Source organism: Aedes albopictus, chromosome 2 (genome assembly GCF_035046485.1).
Source record: "Aedes albopictus strain Foshan chromosome 2, AalbF5, whole genome shotgun sequence".
Classification (NCBI taxonomy): Eukaryota; Metazoa; Arthropoda; class Insecta; order Diptera; family Culicidae; genus Aedes; species Aedes albopictus.
In genome coordinates, this window is record NC_085137.1 from 231461925 (window position 1) to 231485134 (window position 23210).

Genomic DNA, 23210 nt, shown 5'->3' on the forward strand with positions numbered 1-23210 from the left:
TCAGAAAATGATACACTGTTAAATTGATGTATGATACCGTTTTATTCGGGAACTGTTTAAGCGTACACAGCAAAAAATAATGTAATATGCCTCGATGTAATACTGTCGATGTACAAAATATCCGATGTAAACGTTATTTTTAGATGCACAATTACAACGGCGCGACTGATAATTACATCGTCCTTGAAATTACACAAAATAAAAATATAAGTTATCCTTCACATCGTTCTTGTGTAATATTCACATCGAAAGAATGTGAATATTACACATGAACAGCTGCAACCAACTGGTTGCGACAAAGATGTGTATACAATTACACAAACTAAATGCCATATCGCATCTCTTCACGATGCAATATTGCATCTCGCAACACTGCGGTGATGTTGTCGTCGGCCAGCGCGCAGGCAAGTAAGCGGCCATTTTAACTTTCTCCTCAGTTGTTGCGAGCGTTGCGAGTCGTTGATTTTTGTTAATTAGTTCATTTTGTAAGTAAAAGTAAGTACAAAAAATCTCCCAAAATAACAATATTTGTTTGTTTCTTGATTTCAGAAAACCGCCAGCCAGCCAAGATATTCTCCGCCCTGGCAAGAACAAGGGTAAGTTTCCTGCTGATCGACCAATTTCAATCATCGGTTCATCTGGTCGAATTCCCGGTCAAATAAATCAATTCGGAGTTGAAGGTCGTTGATCCGGGCAAATTGATTCCAAACCCATGGACCACTTCCCTCAAGGTCAGCTGGGGACAGCAAATGAAGAGCAGCTATTTGTTATAGAAATCACCGCCGTCTGCGTCTAACCGGCCAAAGATGGTTCGGAATTGCCCTGGCACAAGATCGCCAGCACAGGAGACTTGAAAATCACGACGTCAATCTTGGTGGCAATCTGGAAGGTTCATCGTATGATATCCAAAGCTGCCGACATCGCAGTGACCTGGACGCGTCGCATTTTCAATCGTTTTCAGAGGCCGTTAAGGAGGAACATGGCTTACGAGGCCCATATGATGCCGCCGCTTTGGAAGATGGCTACGGGGAAGCTGACATTAATTCCGGAAAATGCGAGGTGTGTTGCAGGTAATTTTTAAATTAATTTCAAGAGAACTATTTTTATCGAGCTGGCTTTTGCATTGATGTAATCTGATATAGTCAGCCAATCACAGGTTCCGTAATTATCTTGTTTTTGATCGAAGATAATGGGATCTCAAGATAGTTTGCATTACCAAAAGATTTTGTATCAATCGGTAATGGAATCCAGATACCATCAACACGATCTTCCAAAATATTTAACCCAAACTTAGCATCCTACTCAGTGCTCAATTTGGGGCGTTTTCAATCTCAAAGCATGTTTGTACAAATTCGGTCTTTGAAAATCATAGGATGATTTTTGCGAGTAAATATTTTTTTGGAAATGCTGCTTTTTCATTGTGGCTCTACGTCCCTACTGGGACTTGGCCTTAGTGTTCTATGAGCACTTCCACAGTTTTTAATTGAAGGGTTTTCTGTGCCTGCCATGGCATGAATTTGTATATTGTGAGGCAAGGACAATGATACACAATACCCAGGGAGTCGAGAAAATTTTCCCGACCGGAACGGGAACGTGTAATGGGTAAAACTAGCATCTATGTTAGAAATAAAGTAAAAAGGCCTGAGACATGACTTTATTCCAGGGGGATTATTGATAATTGATAACTCCGTTGAATCAGCTTCAAATGTTTGAACTTATAGTTTCAAATTATTGGAAAGACAGAATATTTTGATGACATTTTTCATCAATTTTGAATATTTGAGCAAATTTCACTTTTTTTTTAAGAATTTTCTTAAAATTAGAGATTAGATGTAAAGATTACTGTGAATTAAGATATGAAAATACTGAGGAGTTCTGAGAATGTTTGATGGTATAAGAGCAGTTGAAGCAATTTCGCTTATGGACGTCTGCACGAATGTATGCTGTCCTGTCCGCTCCAGAAATTCCTCGATAACTCTTCCAAGAGTTCGCCGGAAATATCTCCTTCCTCGGGAACTGCTCTAGGAGTTGCTCGGGAATTCCCTCAGAAGTTTCCCGGGTATTCACCCATGAGTTCCTTAGGAATTCCTCCAGAAGCTCCTCGTGAATTCCTCCAGGAGTTCCTCGGAAATTACTCCAGGAGTTCCTCGGCAATTCCTACTGAAATTCCACGGAAATACCTCATGGAATTCCACGGGAATTATTCCACGAGTTCCTCAGAAATTCCTCCAAGAGTTCCTCATGAATATCTTCAGAAATTAATGAAGAATTTCTCCAGGCGATCCTCGAAAATTCTTCCTGGAGTTCCTCGGAAATTCCTCCAGGAGTTTCTTGGGAATTTCTCCAGGAGTTCCTGAGGAACTTCTCACAATTTTTTATCGAAGATTCCTTCAGGAGCTTCACGGAAATATCTTCAGGAGTTCCTTGTAAATTCCTCAAGAGTTCCTCTATAATTCCGCCAGGTGTTCCTCAAAAATCCCTCTAGGAGTTCCTCGGGAATTCTTCCAGGTGTTCTTCGGGAATTTATCCAGCAGTTCTTCGGGAATTCCAACGGAATTTGCTCGGAAACTGGTGTTCCTCTGAATTCCTTCACGAGTTCCTCAGAAATTTCTCCAGCAGTTCCTCGAGCATATCTCCAGAAATTCCTCGATAATTCCTCGGAAGAAGTTCCTCGGAAATATTTCCAGGAGTTCCACGGGAATTGCTCCAGGAGTTCCTCGGAAATTTCTCTTGGAGTTCCTCGGGAATTCCTTCAGGAGTTCCTCGGGAATTCCTTCAGGAGTTCCTTCCATGTGTTCCTCTAGAAATCCTCCAGAAGCTCCTAGCGAATTCCTCCAAGAGTTCCCCCGGAATATCTCCAGGAATTCCTTGTAAATACCTCCAAGAGTTCCTCTGGAATTCCTCCTGGAGTTCCTCGGGAATTCCTTCTGAGCTTCCTCGAAATTCCTCCAGGAATTTCTTCATGAGTTCCTCAGAAATTCCTCCAGCAGTTCCTTGAGAATTTCTCCAGAAATTCCTCGATAATTTCTCCACGAATTCCCCGGAAATATCTCCAGGAGTTCCTCAGAAATTCCTCCATAAGTTCCGCGATAATTACTCCAGGAGTTTCTCGGAAATTCCTTTAGGAGTTCCTCGGGAATTCTTCCAATTGTGCTTCGGGAATTCCTCCAGGAGTTCATCAGAAATTTCTCCAACAGTTCCTCGAGAATATCTCCAAAAATTTCTCGATAATTCTTCCAGGAGTTCGCCGGAAATATCTCCAGGAGTTCCCTCAGAAGTTTCCCGGGTATTCACCCATGAGTTCCTTAGGAATTCCTCCAGAAGCTCCTCGGGAATTCCTCCAGGAGTTCCTCGGAAATTACTCAAGGAGTTCCTCGGCAATTCCTACTGAAATTCCACGGAAATACCTCATGGAATTCCACGGGAATTACTTCACGAGTTCCTCAGAAATTCCTCCAAGAGTTCCTCATGAATATCTTCAGAAATTAATGAAGAATTTCTCCAGGCGATCCTCGAAAATTCTTCCTGGAGTTCCTCGGAAATTCCTCCAGGAGTTTCTTGGGAATTTCTCCAGGAGTTCCTGAGGAACTTCTCACAATTTTTTATCGAAGATTCCTTCAGGAGCTTTACGGAAATATCTTCAGGAGTTCCTTGTGAATTCCTCAAGAGTTCCTCTATAATTCCGCCAGGTGTTCCTCAAAAATTCCTCTAGGAGTTCCTCGGGAATTCTTCTAGGCATTCTTCGGGAATTTATCCAGCAGTTCCTCGGGAATTCCAACGGAAGTTGCTCGGAAGCGTTCCTGGTGTTCCTCTGAATTCTTTCAGGAATTCCTTCACGAGTTCCTCAGAAATTCCTCCAGAAATTCCTCGATAATTCTTCCAGGAGTTCGCCGGAAATATCTCCAGGAGTTCCTCGGGAACTGCTCTAGTAGTTGCTCGGAAATTCCCTCGAGAAGTTTCCCGGGTGTTCACTCATGAGTTCCTTGGGAATTCCTCCAGGAGCTCCTCGTGAATTCCTCCAGGAGCTCCTCGTGAATTCCTCCAGGAGCTCCTCGTGAATTCCTCCAGAAGTTCCTCGGAAATTACTCCAGGAGTTTCTCGGGAATTCTTACTGAAATTCCACGGAAATACCTTTTGGAATTCCACGGGAATTACTTCACGAGTTCCTCAGAAATTCCTCCAAGAGTTCCTCATGAATATCTTCAGAAATAATGGAGAATTTCTCCAGACGTTCCCCGGAAATATCTCAAGGAGTTCCTCGAAAATTCTTCCTGGAGTTACTCGGAAATTCCTCTAGGAGTTTGTTGGGAATTTTTCCAGGAATTCATCAAAAATTTTATCGAGGGTTCCTTCAGGAGCTTCACAGAAATATCTTCAGGAGTTCCTTGTAAATTCCTCAAGAGTTCCTCTATAATTCCGCCAGGTGTTCCTCAAAAATCCCTCTAGGAGTTCCTCGGGAATTCTTCCAGGTGTTCTTCGGGAATTTATCCAGCAGTTCTTCGGGAATTCCAACGGAATTTGCTCGGAAACTGGTGTTCCTCTGAATTCCTTCAGGAATTCCTTCACGAGTTCCTCAGAAATTCCTCCAGCAGTTCCTCGAGCATATCTCCAGAAATTCCTCGATAATTCCTCGGAAGAAGTTCCTCGGAAATATTTCCAGGAGTTCCACGGGAATTGCTCCAGGAGTTCCTCGGAAATTTCTCTTGGAGTTCCTCGGGAATTCCTTCAGGAGTTCCTCGGGAATTCCTTCAGGAGTTCCTCGGGAATTCCTTCAGGAGTTCCTTCCATGTGTTCCTCGAGAAATCCTCCAGAAGCTCCTAGCGAATTCCTCCAAGAGTTCCCCCGAAATATCTCCAGGAATTCCTTGTAAATACCTCCAAGAGTTCCTCTGGAATTCCTCCTGGATTTCCTCGGGAATTCCTTCTGAGCTTCCTCGGAATTCCTCCAGGAATTTCTTCATGAGTTCCTCAGAAATTCCTCCAGCAGTTCCTTGAGAAATTCTCCAGAAATTCCTCGATAATTCCTCCAGGAATTCCCCGGAAATATCTCCAGGAGTTCCTCAGAAATTCCTCCATAAGTTCCGCGATAATTGCTCCAGGAGTTTCTCGGAAATTCCTTTATGAGTTCCTCGGGAATTCTTCCAATTGTTCTTCGGGAATTCCTCCAGGAGTTCATCAGAAATTTCTCCAACAGTTCCTCGAGAATATCTCCAAAAATTTCTCGATAATTCTTCCAGGAGTTCGCCGGAAATATCTCCAGGAGTTCCTCGGGAACTGCTCTAGGAGTTCCTCGGGAATTCCCTCAGAAGTTTCCCGGGTATTCACCCATGAGTTCCTTAGGAATTCCTCCAGAAGCTCCTCGTGAATTCCTCCAGGAGCTCCTCGGAAATTACTCCAGGAGTTCCTCGGCAATTCCTACTGAAATTCCACGGAAATACCTCATGGAATTCCACGGGAATTACTTCACGAGTTCCTCAGAAATTCCTCCAAGAGTTCCTCATGAATATCTTCAGAAATTAATGGAGAATTTCTCCAGGCGATCCTCGAAAATTCTTTCTGGAGTTCCTCGGAAATTCCTGCACGAGTTCCTCGGAAATTTCTCCAAGAGCTCCTCGAGAATATCTTCAGAAATTCCTGGAGAATTCCTCCAGGAGTTCTCCGGAAATATCTCCAGGAGTTCCTCGGGTGTTCCTAAGGAATTCTTCCAGATGTTCTTCGGGAATTTCTCCAGGAGTTCCTCAGAAATTCCTACTGCAGTTCCTCGAGAATAAGTCAAGAAATTTCACGATAATTCCTCCAGGAGTTCCTCGGGAATTATTCCAGGTGTTCTTTTGGAATGGGAACGTTCAAAAATTACGTCCATGATTTGGGGGAGGGGGGGGGGGTTCTAGAAAAGTGTGACAGTACGTGTATTGGGTATAGGAAAAGTGCGTGACAGAGGGGGGGAGGGGGGGTCTAGAAATCCCGAAAAACGATGGACGTAATATTTGAATCTTCCCAATTCCTCCAGCAGTTCCTCGAGAATATGTCCAGAAATTTCTCGATAATTGGGTTGTTTAAAGCAGTAATGGAAAACAATGAGGAATGCAGCTGAGTAGACACAAACGCAAAGCTATCCTACTCGTGAACAACAGAAGCCAGAATATATTCGCACTTCCTTCGCTCGCGAGCTAACAAAGCTGGTCGCACTCGTGATTGATTCGCGAAGCAGCTCTGAACATTTTTCAATTTTGTGAAAAAATGAATTTACACGGCCGACAGGTTAACTTTTCAGGAACAATAAAGCACAAAACACTACTATCTGATAGATAATTACTTGTTTTGCTATTAAAATCGCACTAAAATGCAATTCCCGCATCTCCACTTGTTCTTCGCGAATAAAAATTCATGAGTGTTTTTGTTTTTGTTTTGCTTCATACTCGTGAAGCAAGCGGGTGCGAATAAACTCACACACGGCTTACTCTCGGCACCGTGAGTAAACCGTTTGTTGCTTTTACACTCGCGAGTTGATTCACGATGAGAGTGTTTCCATCTCTGTCTATAGCCTAATCGAAAGAGCTAATTTTTCTGAGTATAACGTGATTTTATTGCGTTCCAATTCCTTTGTTTTGATGGTTAACAAAAAAAAACAGTTTTAATTTCCGTGGATAGAATGAGTTCAATCGATAAAATGACAGTTCGCCCTGAACAAAACAAATTCTCCATACAAACTTTAAATGCATTTTAAAAATAGTTCTCGGGCACCAAAAATTATGAAATTTTGGATTTCGACTAATTTTTATACGGAGATTCTGATTAGATTATGAAATAAGCTGGATACCCTCAAAGAACCCAATTCTTCCAGGAGTTCCCGGGAAATATCTCCATGTGTTCCTCAGGAATTCCTCCAGTTGCTCGGGAATTGCTCCAGAAGATACCCGGAAATTCCTCCTGGGGTTCCTCAGGAATTCCTACAGGAGTTCCCCGGGTATTGATCCCTGACTTCCTCGGAAATTCCTCCTGGAATTCCACGGGACTTTCTCCACGAGTGCCTCAAAAACTGTGGTTCCTCGAGAATATCTTCAGAAATTCATGGAGAATTCCTCCAGAAGTTCCCCGGAAATATCTCCAGGAGTTCCTCGGAAATTTCTTAAGAAGTTCCTCGGGAATTCTTCCGGGTGTTCTTCGTAAGTTCTTCCAGAAGAACCTCAGAAATTCCTTCTGCAGTTCCTCGAGAATATCTCCAGAATTTCCACGATAATTGTTCCAGGAGTTCCCCGGAAATACCTCCAGGAATTTCTTTTAGATTCCGTCTGAACTTCCTCTGGAATTCCTCTTGGTGTTCCTCTGAGTTCGTCCAGGAATCCCTTCACTAATTCCTCAGAAATTCCTCCAGCAGTTTTTCGAGAATATCTTCAGTAATTCCTCGATAATTGTTTCGGGAGTTCCCCGGAAACATCTCCAGGAGTTCCGCGTGCATTCCTCCAGGAGTTCCTAGGAAATTCTTCTTGGAGTTTCTCGGGAATTCTTCCAGGTGTTCTTCTGGAATTCCTCCAGGAGTTCCTCAAAAATACCTCCAGCAGTTCCTCGACAATATCTCCATGGAGAAATACCTTGATAATCCTTCCAGGAGTTCCCCGGAAATATCTTCAAGAGTTCCTCTGAAATTCGTCCAGAAGTTCCTCGGAAATTCCTTCTGAACTTCCTCCAGGAGTTCCTTGGAAATTCCTTTTGAACTTCCTCGGGAATTCCTCTTGGTGTTGCTCTGAGTTCGTCCAGAAATTCCTTCGCTAGTTCCTCAGAAATTGCTCTAGCAGTTCCTCGAGAATATCTCCAGAAATTACTCAATGATTCCTCCAGAAGTTGCCCGGAAACATCTCCAGAAATTCCTATGAAATTCCTGCAGAAGTTCTTCGGGAATTCCTTCAGAAGTTCCTCAGTTATTCCTTTAGCAGGTCCTCCAGAATATCTCCAGAAATTCCTCGATAATTCATCCAGGAGTTTCCCGGAAATATCTCCAAGAGTTCCTTTAAATTCCTCCAAGAGCTCCTCTGGAATTTCTTGGTGTTCCCCTGAGTTCGTCCAGGAATTCCTTCACGAGTTCCTCAGAAATTCCTTCGTTCGTCCAGGAATTCCTTCACGAGTTCCTCAGAAATTCCTTCAGCAGTTCCTCGCGAATATCTTCAAAAAATTCTTCCAGGAATTCCCCGGAAATATCTCTAGAAGTTCCTCGGAAATTCCTTCAGAAGTTTTTCGAGAATTCTTCCAGGTATCCTTGGGAAATTCTTCCATAAGTTTCTCAGACATTCCTCTTGCAATTCCTCGAGAATATCTCCAGAAATTCCACGGTAATTCCTCCGGGAGTTCCCTGGAAATATCTCTAGAAGTTCCTCGGAAATTCTTCTTTCTTCCTCTGAATTCATTTAATCGATTGATTGATTGGTTTATCTTTATTTGAGAGACTTTCAGCCCTTGGCTGGTTCGTCTCTTGAATTCATTTAGAAATTCCTTCACGAGTTCCTCAGAAATTTCTTCTGCAGTTTCTAGAGTATATTTCCAAAAAAAAAAATCCTTCAGGATTTCCCCGGAAATTTCTCCAGGAGTGCCTCGGACACTCCTTTAGAAGTTCTTCGGGAAATGCTTAAGAAGTATCTCGGAAATTCCTCCTGGAGTTCCTCGGAAATTACTCCAGGAGCTCCTCGGGGATTCCTCCAGGTGTTCCTTTGAAATTGCTCAAGGATTTCTTCGGGAATTGCTTCACTAGTTTCTCCGATATTCCTCCAATAGTTCCCCGGGAATATCTCCAGAAATTCCTCGATAATTATTCCGGGAGTTTCACAGAAATATCTCCTGGAGTTTCTAGGGCATATCCCTAGGAGTTCCTCGGAAATTCCTTCAGGAGTTCCTCGGGAATTCTTCCAGGTGTTCCTCTGGAATTCCTCCAGGAGTTCATCGGAAATTCCTTAGTGTTCCTCTGAGTTTGTCCAGGAATTCCTTCACTGCATCCTCAGAAATTCCCCAGCTCGAGAATATCTCCAGAAATTCTCGGTAATTCCGCCAGGAGTTCCCCGGAAATATCTCCAGGAGCTCCTCGGAAATTCTTCCTGGTGTTCCTCTGAATTCATTCAGGAATTCCTTCACGAGTTCCTCAGAAATTCCCCCAGCAGTTTGTCGAGTATATTTTCAAAAATTCCCCGTGAATTCCTTCAAGGTTTTCCCGAAAATAGCTCCAGGAGTTCCTTGGAAACTCCTTTAGAAGTTCCTCGGAAAGTGCTTCAGAAGTATCTCGGAAATTCCTCCTGGAGTTTTTCGGAAACTACTCCAGGAGCTCCTCGGGGATTCCTCCAGGAATTCCTAGGAAATTCTTCCAGGTGTTTCTTGGAAATTTCTCCAAACGTTCCTTAGAAATTTCTCCAGGAGTGTCCTAGGAATTGCTCCAGGAGTTCCTCGAAAATTGCTTCATGAGATCCTCGGAAAATCCTCCTGGTTTTCCTCGGGAAAACGTCTGGGAGTTCCTCGGGAATTCCTCCAGGGAATCCCCGGGAATTCCTTCTGAAGTTCTGCAGGAATTCTATGGGAATTCCTCCAGGAGTTCTCCAGAAATTCCTCCTGGATTTCCTCGAAAATTTCTCCTGAAGCTCCTCGGGAACTCCTCCGAGATTTTTTTTTTTCAGGAGTTCCCCGGGAATAGCTCCAGGAATTCCTTGAGATTTGCTCTAGGAGATCCTCGAAAATTCCTCCGGAAGTTCCCTGGAAATATCTCCAGTAATTCCTCCTGGATTTCCTCGGAAATTTCTCCCAGAGTTCCTCTGGAATTCCTCCAGTAGCTCCTTTGAATTTTTTCTAGGAGTTTTTCGGGCATCCCTCCAGGAAGTTCCTTGGGAATCTCCTGCAGGAATTTCGTGAAACTTCGTAGAAATTTCTGAGGAACTCCTGGAGAAATTTTTGAGACACTCCTGGAGGAAGAATTTCCGAGAAACTCCTGAAAGAATTCACGAGGCACTAGTGAACGAATTTCTGATGAACTTTAGGAAGAATTCCAGAGCAATTTCTGGAGGGATTCTCGAGAAATTCTGGAACAATTTCTGAGGAATTCACGAGATACTCTTGGAAGAATTTCCGATGAGCTTCTGAAGGAATTTCCAACGAACTCTAGTAGGAATTGCAGCGGAACTTCTGGAGGAAATCCCGAGGAGAAAAATCAGTCGAACTGCGGGAGGAACTCCTGGAGACATTTCCGAGCAACTTCTGAAGGAATATCCTTGAAACTTTTGGATGAGTTGCCGGGAAGCTCCTGGGAATAGTGCCGAGGAATTCCCGAGGAAAACCTGGGCGAATTCCCGAGGAGGTACTGGAAGAATTCCAGAGGTCCTCCAGCAGGAATTTCCGGAGAAACTCCTGCAGAAATTCCCTGGGAAAGGAATAACCTTGGAACTCCTGTATCAAACTCCGAGGAGCTACTTGAAAAATTACCAAGGAACTCCTGAATGATTTCCCGAGGAACTCTTGGATGAATTCCCTAGGAGCTCCTGAAGGAACTCCCCAGGAACTCCTGGAGAAATTTACGTGGAAATTCTAGAGGTGTTCTTTAGGATTCCAGGAGAAATTTTCGAAGATTTCCAATGGAGCTGCTGGAGGAACTCCTGAAGGAATTCTCGAGCAATTCCTGGAGGAACTTCTGATGAAACTCCCGGTGCACTACTGAAGGAATATCCTTGAAATTCCTGGATGAATTACCGAGGATCTCCTGAAAATACTACCAAGGAATTCCCGAGGAGCTCCTGCAGGTATTCCCGAGGAACTCCCGATCAACTCTTGGAGGACTTCCCGAGGAACTTCTGCAGCAATTCCCGAGGAACTCCTGTAGGACTTTCTAAAGAACTCCTTGAGGAATTCCCGAGGACCTCTAACAGAAATTTCTGGAGGAACTCCTGCATAAATTTCCGGGGAAGGAATACCCTTGGAACTCCAGGATGAATTACACTGGTTTACAAAATAAAACGAATGTCGTGAACTTCTGTCAACGACCAAAATTTTTGAAGCACATTTTAGCGCTAATTTCGAAACAGTTCTTCAACAAAATTTAAGTAGAACAGTTTTTGATTTTGGCTTAATATCAAGTTTTACAAATTTTTAAAATAGGAAATTTATTCAAATTCAAATATCTTACGTTTTGTTCAACCAATTCTAATTATTTTTCCATAAATTAAAAGATGACCATAATACCATTCGATCATCTAAAAGCAGGTTTTGTGTCAGATTGATGAATTTCAAGATATTGGCGAGTTTTAGGGACGATCTCCTTAAATTTTAGCAAAATTTCCAAAAATATATGAAGAAATGTATTGTTTTCAATAAGAAAAAAAAAAACAATTTAAAAATTCTTTCTCGACTTTTATTCGATATATTATTCATATGTAGGCAAGTTATAGTAAAAAAATTCAACTCAATCGGAGCATTGATTACGAAGAATGAGATGTGTGAAGTGCTTAAAAACATAACAAAAATCGATTTCAAATCATCAGCCGTGTATGGAAAGTCGAAAAAATTTCCGCTCTGCTGTAATTTTTTTGCTTCTCGTTTTTGAACTTAGGGCATGATTCTACACCAAAAATGATCATTAGCTTACTGAGTTCAAAAATCCTGTAAACTAGTGTTATCGAGGAGCTCCTGAAAAAAATGCCCAGGAACTCCTATAAGAATTCCCGAGGAACTCCCGGAGATATTCCTGAGAAACTCTCCCTCTTTTTTAATTATTGATTTATTTCTAATACATAATTGATTGTTAATCATGTTTATATGTTTATAATGTTTATTTCCAGGATGGCTACGCAGCCATATTCGAGTCGGTGTTGTATTATCCCTGGCGCCGGCGGGAACAATCGTTTCCTTTTCGTTCTAAAGTATCAAGATGGCTCGCGTACCGAAAAAAAAAAAACATTTGATGCGTTTGAACGCCTCCAGGGTTACCTTTGCCCCGCGTCGATCCACTGGCCCAAACTGCTTGAGTTGTCAGAAACACGTCTTGACCGAGGTCACCAAGATCTGCAGCGTCACATCTGAATCGATGTCAAGGTTCGCATTGACCCCAACTAGCCGGCCGGATTCATGGATGTCATCAATCTTTAATGTACGGCGTCGTTTTAATGTTCACCGTACTACCCTGGAGGAAGCCAAGTACAAGCTCCTGAAGGTGAAATGCGTCCAGATAGGCCTAAAGAAGGTGCTGTTTATCATAACCCATTTTCCGGATCTGAGCATCCACCAGAATGATTCGCTACGATATCGCCACGGGTGATGGACGTGCTCAAGCTCGAACCCGATATGTGCATGCATGACCATCTATCCGAATTTTGTTCGTTGCGGAACTAGGATCCAGCGTGACAAGCACTTTTGATCGTGAGAAATCGTGTACTTCGAGAATGCCAACGAACACGTATTCGCCACCCGTCTGACCAACGTTTTGATCATCGACAAACCCACCAAGGCTTTCATATCGCTGCCAAGAAGCAAGGTTGTCAAGCGATTGGCCAGCAAGGCTGCTCACTATTAAGAAAGATGGAATACAAGTGTACAAAGGCCCGCATAACCAAAGCGGTATGCAAGCGAGATTCGCAATTGCCGATTGGTTTATATTTTGGATTTTCTCGAGATATATAGGTAGTGGTAGTATTGTCCTACATGCAAAGAAAGCTCTCATTTCATTTGTAAATGCTAATAAAACATTAAGTTCATGTGCAGGCTCTATCCATAGACTAATTTCTATCCCGCATGGGACAAAAATAATAAAAAAGCAATAAACTTTATAGTTCAACGCTTAGTTGTTTTTGTGTTTATTGATTGTTCATTGCCGTCTCTTCTATTGCTGATTAAATTATGTTTTTATTCTTTTTCGACTTGAATTTAATATAGATCTAGTATTTACTTCAGCTATATAACATTCCAAGCGAAAAAGAATGAAAATGCAATTTAATCGGCTATAGAAGGGCCTTTGAAATCGTTTCCATTTTACATCGCTTCATTCACGTCGTATAAATGTACGTCGAATAAATTACATCGCAAGATTTACATCGGATCTGTTTATTACATCAACAGCCGTCGAGTACATCGGGCTGTGTAATAATCATCAATCGATGTAACGACCTGGTTGCAGCGATTTCGATGTAATATTCAACAACTTTTTTTGCTGTGTACACGAATAAAAGACAAATATGAATTTATCAAATCAATGAATACTTGAGGCTTGAGCAAAAAAAAAATTGCCGCTCATCGGATTCGAACCGGCAATCGCTGCGTGAGAGCCCTACACTCTACCACAGTACTACAGCTGCGATTGAGTGGACAGCAGGTAAAGTCTGACTTGAATCGATTTTCTGTCGGTAGCTAGTTTTGCACATTTGTACAGTAGTGAAATAAGCTTGACTTTGTCAAGTGTCTTCAGTAGCGCAGCGGTAAGTCGGCAGGCTATCACGCAGGAGAATCCAGTTCAAATCTACAAAGCAGCGACATATGGGAAAATATAATTATCAGTAGCAATTTCTGTTGGAATATGCAATACTGTTTCCTCTCAGTGTGGCATTCGGCGAGATCGAAGGCGAGATCAACCCTGCGAAAACTTTCCACAGCAGAGCCGAGCGAGCGCGCCGCGCGCATCAATGAAAAGCATTTCATTCAGTCCCCTGTGTTAAACCCGTTCAGACGTGCATTAAAGTATTTTCCTAGTTTTATTCACACGAAGTGTTTCATTCCGAGTCCGGTTCCCTTTCTTCGGTTATTTCGTTTCCGTTGTGCTTTGTCCACCTCTGCCCAACAGGTTATGGTCCCAGAGGAAATCCGAAAGAAATCTTCCGGATAGTGTAGGAAGAAAGTGTGAGAAACTGTGTTCCTGTTTCGGGTGTTCGCGCCGCGTGTTAATTGATTTCGTTTTAGACTGTGGTGATTCAGTACGGAGACAAAATGGCGGAGCCGAACAAGTTTGCGTTTGCCAGATTGGGGAACAATAATTGGCAAATCTGGAAGTTCCGGATGGAGATGCTCCTGACCAGGGAGGAGCTCTGGTACGTCGTCGTCGGTGCGAAGCCGCAGCCAGTCACCGAGCAGTGGAAGAAGGACGACAGTAAAGCACGTGCTACAATGGGGTTGTGCATTGAAGACAATCAGTTTGGGTTGGTGAAAACCGCGAACAGTGCGAGTGATTTTTGGAATCAGCTCAAAGCGTACCACGAGAAGAGCACGGTAACGTCGCGTGTGTCGTTGTTAAAGAAACTTTGCAGTTTGAATCTCGCGGAGGGTGGTGACGTCGAAGGCCATCTGGTAGTGTTAGAGGATTTGTTCGATCGTCTGGCGAATGCGGGCCAAGAGCTGGAAGAATCGCTGCGGATTGCGATGATCCTGCGCAGCTTGCCCGATTCTTACGGTGGATTGGTCACGGCCCTGGAGAGTCGTGCCGATGCTGACATCACCATGCAGCTGGTCAAATCAAAGTTGCTTGACGAGTTCGAGCGGCGGCGGGAACGATCAGGTGAATCGTTCGACATGAAAGCGATGAAGAGTGTGGTGCAAATTGACGACGGTGGTTCGGACAGAGTGTGCTATTTTTGCAAAAAGCCCGGTCACGTGCGACGCAACTGCCGGCTGTACCTGGCGAAGCAGAAGAACGGTGAAGATGGGAAAAAGCCAGACGGCAGTGCGCGTGGTCGGCAGAGTGTTAAGAAAGTAGAAGACGAAAAGTGTGGTGCTAGCGTGTGCTTCATGGTGGCAGGGCGTGAACAGCGCGAATGCTGGTTCATAGACAGTGGAGCAAGCAGCCACATGACGAGTGATAGGAACTTTTTTGTGTCGTTGGACGAGAAGCCCGGTCCGAATGTGATTCTGGCTGATGGGAAGATTGCCGCTACTGCGGGGCGCGGCGAAGGTGTAGTGATGTGTGTGGATGGGAACGGCGAAGCAATCAAAGTGAAATTGTGTGATGTACTGTACGTTCCGTCCCTAACCAGTGGACTGGTGTCGGTAGACAAACTGACGGCAAAGGGATTCAAAGTGAAGTTCCGAAAGGATGGGTGTTCGATTTGTGATGCCAGCGGGAAGGTAGTGGTTGTCGGTGAGCAATCAGGGTCGTTATACAAGCTGAAGCTGGCGAAGGACGCGAGAAAAGTGAAAGCTATGTCGTCGAGGAATCCGATTCCGAAAGTAGCGGAAGGGAAATCGGAGCAAGTTTTGGATTTGGTCCATACAGATCTCTGTGGGCCAATGCGGACGACTACGCCTGGTGGAAAACGATTTTTGATGACAATGACCGACGACTTCAGTCGATACACGGTCGTCTATCTGCTGAAGAGGAAATCAGAAGCGGCCGGTAAGATAAAGGAATACGTGAGGTACGTGGAGAACTTATTTGGACGGAAACCGAAAGTGATCCGGTCGGACGGCGGCGGTAAGTACGTCAATAACGAGCTGCGTCGGTTCTTTGCTGACGAGGGTATTAGAGCACAATACACGACTGCCTATACGCCTCAGCAAAACGGAGTTGCCGAGAGGAAGAACAAGTCGCTGCAGGAGATGGCGACAACGATGCTGTTAGATGCTGGACTGGACAAGCGGTACTGGGGAGAGGCTTGTGTTGCTGCTGCATACTTGCAGAACAGGCTTCCGACCCGGTCAGTGGATACGACACCGTACGAGAAGTGGTGTGGGCGAAAGCCAGAGCTGGACCATCTGAAGGTATACGGGTGCCCGGCGTACGTTAAAGTTCCAGGAGTGAAGCATGCGAAGAAGTTAACGTTCATCGGCTATTCGGAGGAGAATAAATGCTACCGGTTCGTGGATACTGGTACGGATATGGTGACGATAAGCCGGGAAGCGAAGTTTTTGGAGCTACAGGATCCGAAGCGTTCAACTCAGGAGAAGGTGGCCGAAGGTGGATCAGCAGGTAGCGAAGTCGAGTGGTATTCGGAGGCTGGGACTTCCGGAGCCGAGGAGTTCGAAGAAGGATCCGAATGCAGCAGAAGCGAAGAAGAAGACTATTTCGACATGGACGATGCAGGTGCAGATACAGACCCGCTAGAAGTGAAGGAAGAAGATCGGATCGTCAGTCCGGAAGAACGTTCTGGAGAAGCGCAACGATCCAGGAGGAATAATCGGGGAGTTCCACCTGGTCATTTGTCGGACTACGTTGTTGGCATAGCAAGAGCCAATACGGAGAATTTTCGGAAGCGGAAGAGCAAGCAGTCAGGAGGAGATTAGATCGCCGAGCGGTTCGAGGATCCAGCATTGAGGAGGAGTGTTGGAATATGCAATACTGTTTCCTCTCAGTGTGGCATTCGGCGAGATCGAAGGCGAGATCAACCCTGCGAAAACTTTCCACAGCAGAGCCGAGCGAGCGCGCCACGCGCGCATCAATGAAAAGCATTTCATTCAGTCCCCTGTGTTAAACCCGTTCAGACGTGCATTAAAGTATTTTCCTAGTTTTATTCACACGAAGTGTTTCATTCCGAGTCCGGTTCCCTTTCTTCGGTTATTTCGTTTCCGTTGTGCTTTGTCCACCTCTGCCCAACAATTTCCAGACGTGAATCACAAACCCCCATCAACAGGGTGTAATTCTGAAAAACACATTTTTGTTTCTGCATGAATTTTGACAAAGTTCTGTCAGAAGCTGCTTAGAAGGCTATCCAGCGTGCTTATGTGAACTTTCAAGTTCCAAAATTACTTAAAAATGAAGCTGCTTTGAAGGCTAATGAGCGACCTCGAACAAGCTGCTTAGCTTATAAAGTACCCTTTTATCTGAACTTTTGGTTACTTGGGTTATAAGAAGCAAAAAAAGCAATTGTGTTGAGCTTATGCGAAGATTGCCGATCGTGATGCTGGAGGTAGAGTTTGCTAGTTTCCCGGATTACATACGACAGGAATCACTCCGGAGAATGATGGAAGGAAGGAAGAGGAATGCCTGCAGAGAGTATTCGGATATATTATCCAAAGCAAAGGATAATGATAGTTTTCTCCCGAGATTGCTCCAAAGCAAATCCAACGCATATTATTCCCTGTGAAATTCTATCGAGGATTAATTCCAGGTTAATTCATAGGGAAAATCCTCCGAAGATTTCTCCAATTCTTTTTCTTTTGGTGTGAATGTCTTTCTTCTTGGAGGGAATTTCTACTAAATAAATTTCTCCGAAAGATTCCTTTAACAGTATTTTTTGCGGTAATTCCCTTGGTAATTCCTTCAAGAAGATTTTTTTACAAAGATTGCCCCAAGAATCCCTTATGGATTTTTTTTTATTTTCATTTCATTCACATTCGTTGAGATATTGTGCATCCCAGCTAAATCACTCAGATGCTGATGATCTCAACCAGCCGTCGTTTATCGCGAAAAGATTGCACCCCGTTTGATTTGTATACGGCGGCAGATTATCCATGACAGCTCCCACCCGGCGGCTGCAAAAACAGTTTTAGCCAAGGTGCACACCGTGTGTAAATCATACGTGCGCGATCTGGCGCGATCTGATGCTGCGCGTTTCTAAAACTGCTGATGGAATTCTTTCCGGTCCATTACAACGGTGTTGCTTCAAGAATTCACAAGGCACTCAATCAGAATTATGTGAGGTGTATCCCCAGAACTTCTTTCAGTAATTTCCTCTAAAATTTCTCCATGAATTCCTTCTTCGATTCCTCTGGGAACTCCATCTTTCAGATCCCTTTAGGAATTCCTTTTCAGATTCCTCTAGGAGATCCTTCCGGAAGTTCATCCATAAGTTGTTTTAGAGAAGCCTCGTGGGATTAATCCATGAAATCTTTCTGCGGTTTATCCTAGAAAAAAAACTCGGGAAAGAATCAAGAGAAATTTGCGCATAAATCTTATAAGATATCCCAGACTCGTTCCCAGAAGGGATCTCTTGAAGGAATTTAAAGAGGGGAATTCTGGAGGAGTCCCAGAATGCGCTTCTGGAGATGTCTGAGCAGGAACTCTTGGAGGAATCCTTTAAAGAATACGTGGAGAATACAGAAAGTATTTCTGTATGAATCGCACAATCAACTTTTGGACGAATCCGCGAAGGAACTAACGAAGACATTCCAGGAGGAGCTGACGGGGGCATCACAAGAGAAACTCCCGGAGGAATCTCAGAAAAAGTTCCAGGAGGTAACTGAGAAAAAAATGCAGGAATCCCAAAAAGAATTACTCTAGTAAGTCCTCAGAACCGGAGGAATCTCAAAATCGCTGCTCAAAATAAACTTTTCCTACTTCTTTGTTTCCTCGAATCTTCGGTCAGGAATGTTTGTCAATTTTGTCAATAAATAATGTTTGGGGTTTTGATAAAATGCAGCATATGTCAAAATGCAAAATGTGAAAATCGATTTAAAATACACATTTGTTCGAAAAATGCTCAATTATTGCATCAATACAAATCAATTCCATTTTATTCAAAAAAGTGCAGAAAAATGCAATAATACAAAAAATACAAATTAATGCACCAAAAATACACCAATTCGATTTTCAATACACAGGGCTGCATCGAAAGTACATGAGTGAATCGCACAAACAACCCAAAATTAGCAAAAATATTTTTCTTATGAAAAAGTTGTTTGATATCCAACCGAAATCATAATATTGAGTCAGTCCGCGACACTCAGGTAATATCCATTAATATAAATAATTTATATGGATTATGCGTGTACAAAATTTAAAAGTGTGAAACGGTCTGAATCTCTGCGACTTTTATTTTTGACAGCCATGGATGACAGCGCTGTCATCGCTGGTCAAGTTTTGGAATGTTTTCGCACACCCAGCTCTCGGTCTTATTAGAAAATTTTCTCCCGCAACACCGTGCCAGTGCAGGACCGTCGTGGTGGAAAACTTTCGCCAGTCGTCTCAATTTTCCCTTCTCGTTCACGCGCAGCGGTTTGTTCATCGGAATTTTCATTTTTCATGTTAGGGGACACAGTCGTCGCCAGTCAGAGATCGGAGCCACACACAACGGGTAGGACGAGACAGAATCAGACTCGCACTTTTCATGATGCGTTGTCATTGTGAGAGAATCCATCAGAAAAAGTGAAACACCCTCCGCCCACCGTCGTCCGTCGTCGTTTAGGTGAAAACGGGAATGTAAAATCGAAAATTTTCGGTGCAATAAATGGTTTTCTCGGTCGGAAAGTGATCAATTCCGTCGCTCGGATGCAACGGGCGATTGAACTTGCAGGAAATTGGCAGTTTGGTGAAAAGTTGGCGAAGAAAACGAGCCGAGAAAAAGTGACGAGTAGTTATGTGAATTTTCATCTTATTTTTCTTGTTCCTCCTCCTCTCCGTGTGTCCAGTCAAGTGCAACGCCAGCGAAACGCGAAACTGTGTGATGATTTGAACGGATTGATGAAATAATTGTGTGGCAGAGTGGAATTTTTTTTCCTACGTTGATTTCTGTTGGTTTTTAGGTTCGTCCGTGGAAGAGTGTTGTTCGTGTCGCTGTGTGAATTATTGTAGGCACAGTGTAAAACAAGGTAGAGCAGTGGGGTGTAGGAGGAAAGTGCTGCAGCATTGATTGATTTGTCTTTATTAGAGAGACTTTCAGCCCTTGGAGTGCTGCAGCAGCAGGAGGCGGACAGCAGGAACTAGCGCTACTGTCTGGAGGAGCACATCCGGTAAAGATGGCAGCACTCAATGATTTGGAAGTTTTGCGGTCGGAGATCGAGCGCCTGAACCGGGAGCTCGACCAGGCCAGCAGTGAGAACATCCAGTCGGCCAAATACGGCCTGGGGCTGCTGGAGGAGAAACAATCCCTGCAGTCCAAGTGCGAGGAACTGGAAGCGCTGTACGAGAACGCACGGCACGAGCTGGAAATCACACAAGAGGTAGGTAACATTCATGTGACGGTGTCGCACCTTTATTCCATTGCGTGATACAATTTGCCATCCGCCGACGACGGTGCGATGTTGATGGCAACGAACGGACACGGTGATGGAAAGTGCACTCAGGTGTGTGTGTGTGCGCGAAGCGAATGAAATTCGAGCGATAATCACGTCATCTGTCGGATACCACATACGGAGAGATACAGAATTGCTTTGATTTAGCCGATTCGACGGATGCAATTTTTGCCTTTCTCTTCCGTGCTTTGGGGGTTCAAATTTCCGTAAGAATTTGGGAGTTTCCTAGAAGCATTGTTATGCAGTGAAGCTGACACTAATTTGGCAAAGGGTCGATTTCTTCACCTCGGCTTAACTAGTAAGCCTGGCTTACCCATATAGGTCCTAAGAATTATGTATAGGGAAATTCTGATAAAAAAAAACCCTCGTTTGATACAGTAATGTCGCTATTTCATGGCTCCCTACCTTGTAAAACACTTAGCGCATATTAATTTTTGGGTATCGTAATGAAGATTGCCTATATCCTAGCAATTAATCCCAACGCACAGTGAAAAATCAAACCAAAACACAAAAATTACTGTTGCCCTTGGTGTGAGGAAATAAAAAGTAGTGAAAAATCATAATTCAATGAGCTCGCGGCCAGATAGAATAAGTGGTCTCTGACAGGGCATATAGCATATGGCCACTTCCTAAACATGATCCCTTTTAATTGATTGATTTATCTTTATTAAAGAGACTTTCAGCCCTTCGCTGGTTCGTCTCTTCGATCCTTTTTAGAGTTTGTCCAGAAATTTCTCCTCTAGCGCTGTAAATATCCAAGTTAAATTTCTCCTTTGGCGCAAAATTTTTATTTTTGTCAAAAGAAATTCAATGAGAGATTGTAGGAAACATAACTCGTAGGATTTGTGAGAAAGAAAAAAAAACGGGAGCAAATCGTGAAGTAATGTTTTATTGAATTTTTTATCAACTTTTCAGAAAATAAAATACATGCACCTAGGTATGTTCCATTTTTGTCAAAACCATCCGCGATTTTCAGTTTACAAAGACAGAATAATTCTCCTTGGCAAAATGTATTTCAACATTTTCAATATTAACTGAAACTTTTACTAGAAAAAATCCTAAAGTACAATTATGCACTTCTGAATCACAATATCACTAATTTAATAGATCTTTAGCATCTTTTAGCACATTTTTGTTGCAATTAAACGATACAACAGTAGTTCGACATGCAACCCGAGCAGAGTCTGACAGCAAATCGAAAACTAATTTTGATGTTGTGATATTGCAAATTATGATAACTCAGGTTGATGTCGTTTTGGTCGTTTTAACGGTTAAAACATCAAAAATGAGAGCAGAAAAATGTTCCTGTGAGAGCAAGTTGAAAACAATTCCTGCTATCAGTGATGGCAAATTGATTACTGTTTTTGCTATCAGTGCGAAAAAATGAAAAAATCGTTAAATTTAGAGTTTTTTCGAATAATATGGTAACCTAAATGCAATACGTTAATTGCACTGATGGTATATCATTAGAGGCTTTATACAAGGTCGCCTAGAAGTTTTGAAATGACTTAAAAACTTAAACATTTGTAATTATTTTGAATGACAGCAAAACGATATCAAAATTTGAAATCGAAATTAATCAAGTCAATCTGATATCAAAATATGAACTCAATTTGCTGCTGATTACAAATCGTGTTTTCGATTTGCTATCATTTTGTTGTTAGACTTTGCTCGGGAAATGAGTGGAGTATAAGGGATCGATGGAGTAAACGAGACGAAGATGAAGCGAATTACAAACAGTAAGAGAAGAAAATGTTTGTGAATATCTTAAAGCTAATTAATTTATATATTCTAATCCATGCAAATATTCATATACAGTCCTCTAAGTGAATTCTAAAGTTATGTGCAATATTATAACAACAGGCTGAACAACCAGCTGTACCTAGCGCATTTGGTGGAAACTCAAAATCGTCTTTGATCCGACCCTAGAAGCTTCTGGCGCTACGTGAATGACCAACGAAAACAATCAGGACTACCCACCACCATGACCAACGACGTATTGGAAGTCAATTCAACACCAGAAATTGCTAAGTTGTTTCGGTCTCAGTTTAGTAGCGTTTTTTTCCAACGAGGTAGTTGATAACTCCGACATTGCCGCGGCTGTTCAAAATGTTCCACATGTCTCCTCTACTGCTTCACAACTTACCGTTACTCCTGACACAGTGCTTTTAGCGTTTTTTGAGTTTGAAATCTTCGACGGGATGTTGCGCGGATAATATTCCATTCGTGGTATTATGCCTTGCAAGATTAATCAGCGAAACGCGTTAGTCTTCTTCTTTTCCATCAAGTTGCAAAAATATGACCGCACCACTATGAGCGACCTGATGGTCAGAAATTCTACATGCGGCGCTTATATCAAATCCACATGAGGCTGCGGCGATATGGCCGCGAGAAGATACACGCGATACAGACGCAATGTGGAAATGGACAAGATGAAGCCGTATCCCCCTGCAGCATCACTAAATAACATCCCGATTATTAAACACAAAGCCAACGAGGTGATGCGTATGCATATAAGTGAATCAATGTCGCGATAAATATTATTACGATTTCTGGCCACCTGAGTTGCCATTGTGTTAACTTTTGTTTTGATATGCACGGCCTGAAGGCTGCTGCGATGCTGCTGGGTGGGTGACAGTATCTGTTCGATTTTGACATTGCGTCTGTATCGCGGGAATCTCCTCGCGGGCATATCGCCGCCGCCCAATGTGGATTTATTATGAGCGCCGCAACATTGAAGCGTTGTGCGATCACGCTCGCAGCACCACTAGCTACGGTTTTCGATCACTCACTATCAACTGGCGTGTTTCCTGACTGCTGGAAGGACTCTTTTGTATTCCCCATCCATAAAAAAGGTTGCAAATAAACAGTATCTAACTCTAGAGGAATCGCTGCTTTGAGTGCTACGTCCATGCTATTTGAAATCGTTGTCCTAGAGCATTTGACCCAATCCCTCAGCCAGCATTGTACCGATGCGTTCCCGTTCCTGTCTAACCGTAAACTGCCGCTCTTTGAATGCCCTTATTCGCACGCACACATAAACCGCCCGCGATGTATAGATCTGTCAGATAACCAAAGTGACTCTTGATTCAGGTATAGTTGTTCCCATCGGTACATCCCTCCTCCAATTGGGTTTTTAAGCTAAGAAAAATGTATCGATTTTTTGATTTTATACGAAAGAACACCTTTTTCTGAGTCACTACGATTTTTTTCAGATTTTTAGAACTTTGTTTTGGTACCTAAAATCAATTTCAAAGAGATTTTTTGAAATCACCTTTTGACAGCTGGGTAACTGTTTGACAGCTCCACCCAGTACAAAATGCG

At 43.1% G+C, this 23210-nt stretch overlaps 1 protein-coding gene and 1 pseudogene across 1 annotated transcript in view; both read left to right on the plus strand.

Annotated features, from left to right (window-relative positions):
• The first annotated feature begins 397 nt into the window (after positions 1-397).
• Positions 398-12725, plus strand: LOC115255485 (small ribosomal subunit protein eS4-like; annotated as a pseudogene).
• Positions 12726-18764: 6039 nt separating this feature from the next.
• Positions 18765-23210, plus strand: part of LOC134287962 (protein bicaudal D) — a 77016-nt gene continuing 72570 nt past the window's right edge. Inside the window, exons 1-2 of the mRNA XM_062851318.1 lie at positions 18765-19488; positions 19542-19814. Coding sequence (XP_062707302.1) covers positions 19611-19814 — 204 coding nt within the window. The 5' untranslated portion in view covers positions 18765-19488; positions 19542-19610. The remainder of the gene's footprint in view (positions 19489-19541; positions 19815-23210) is intronic.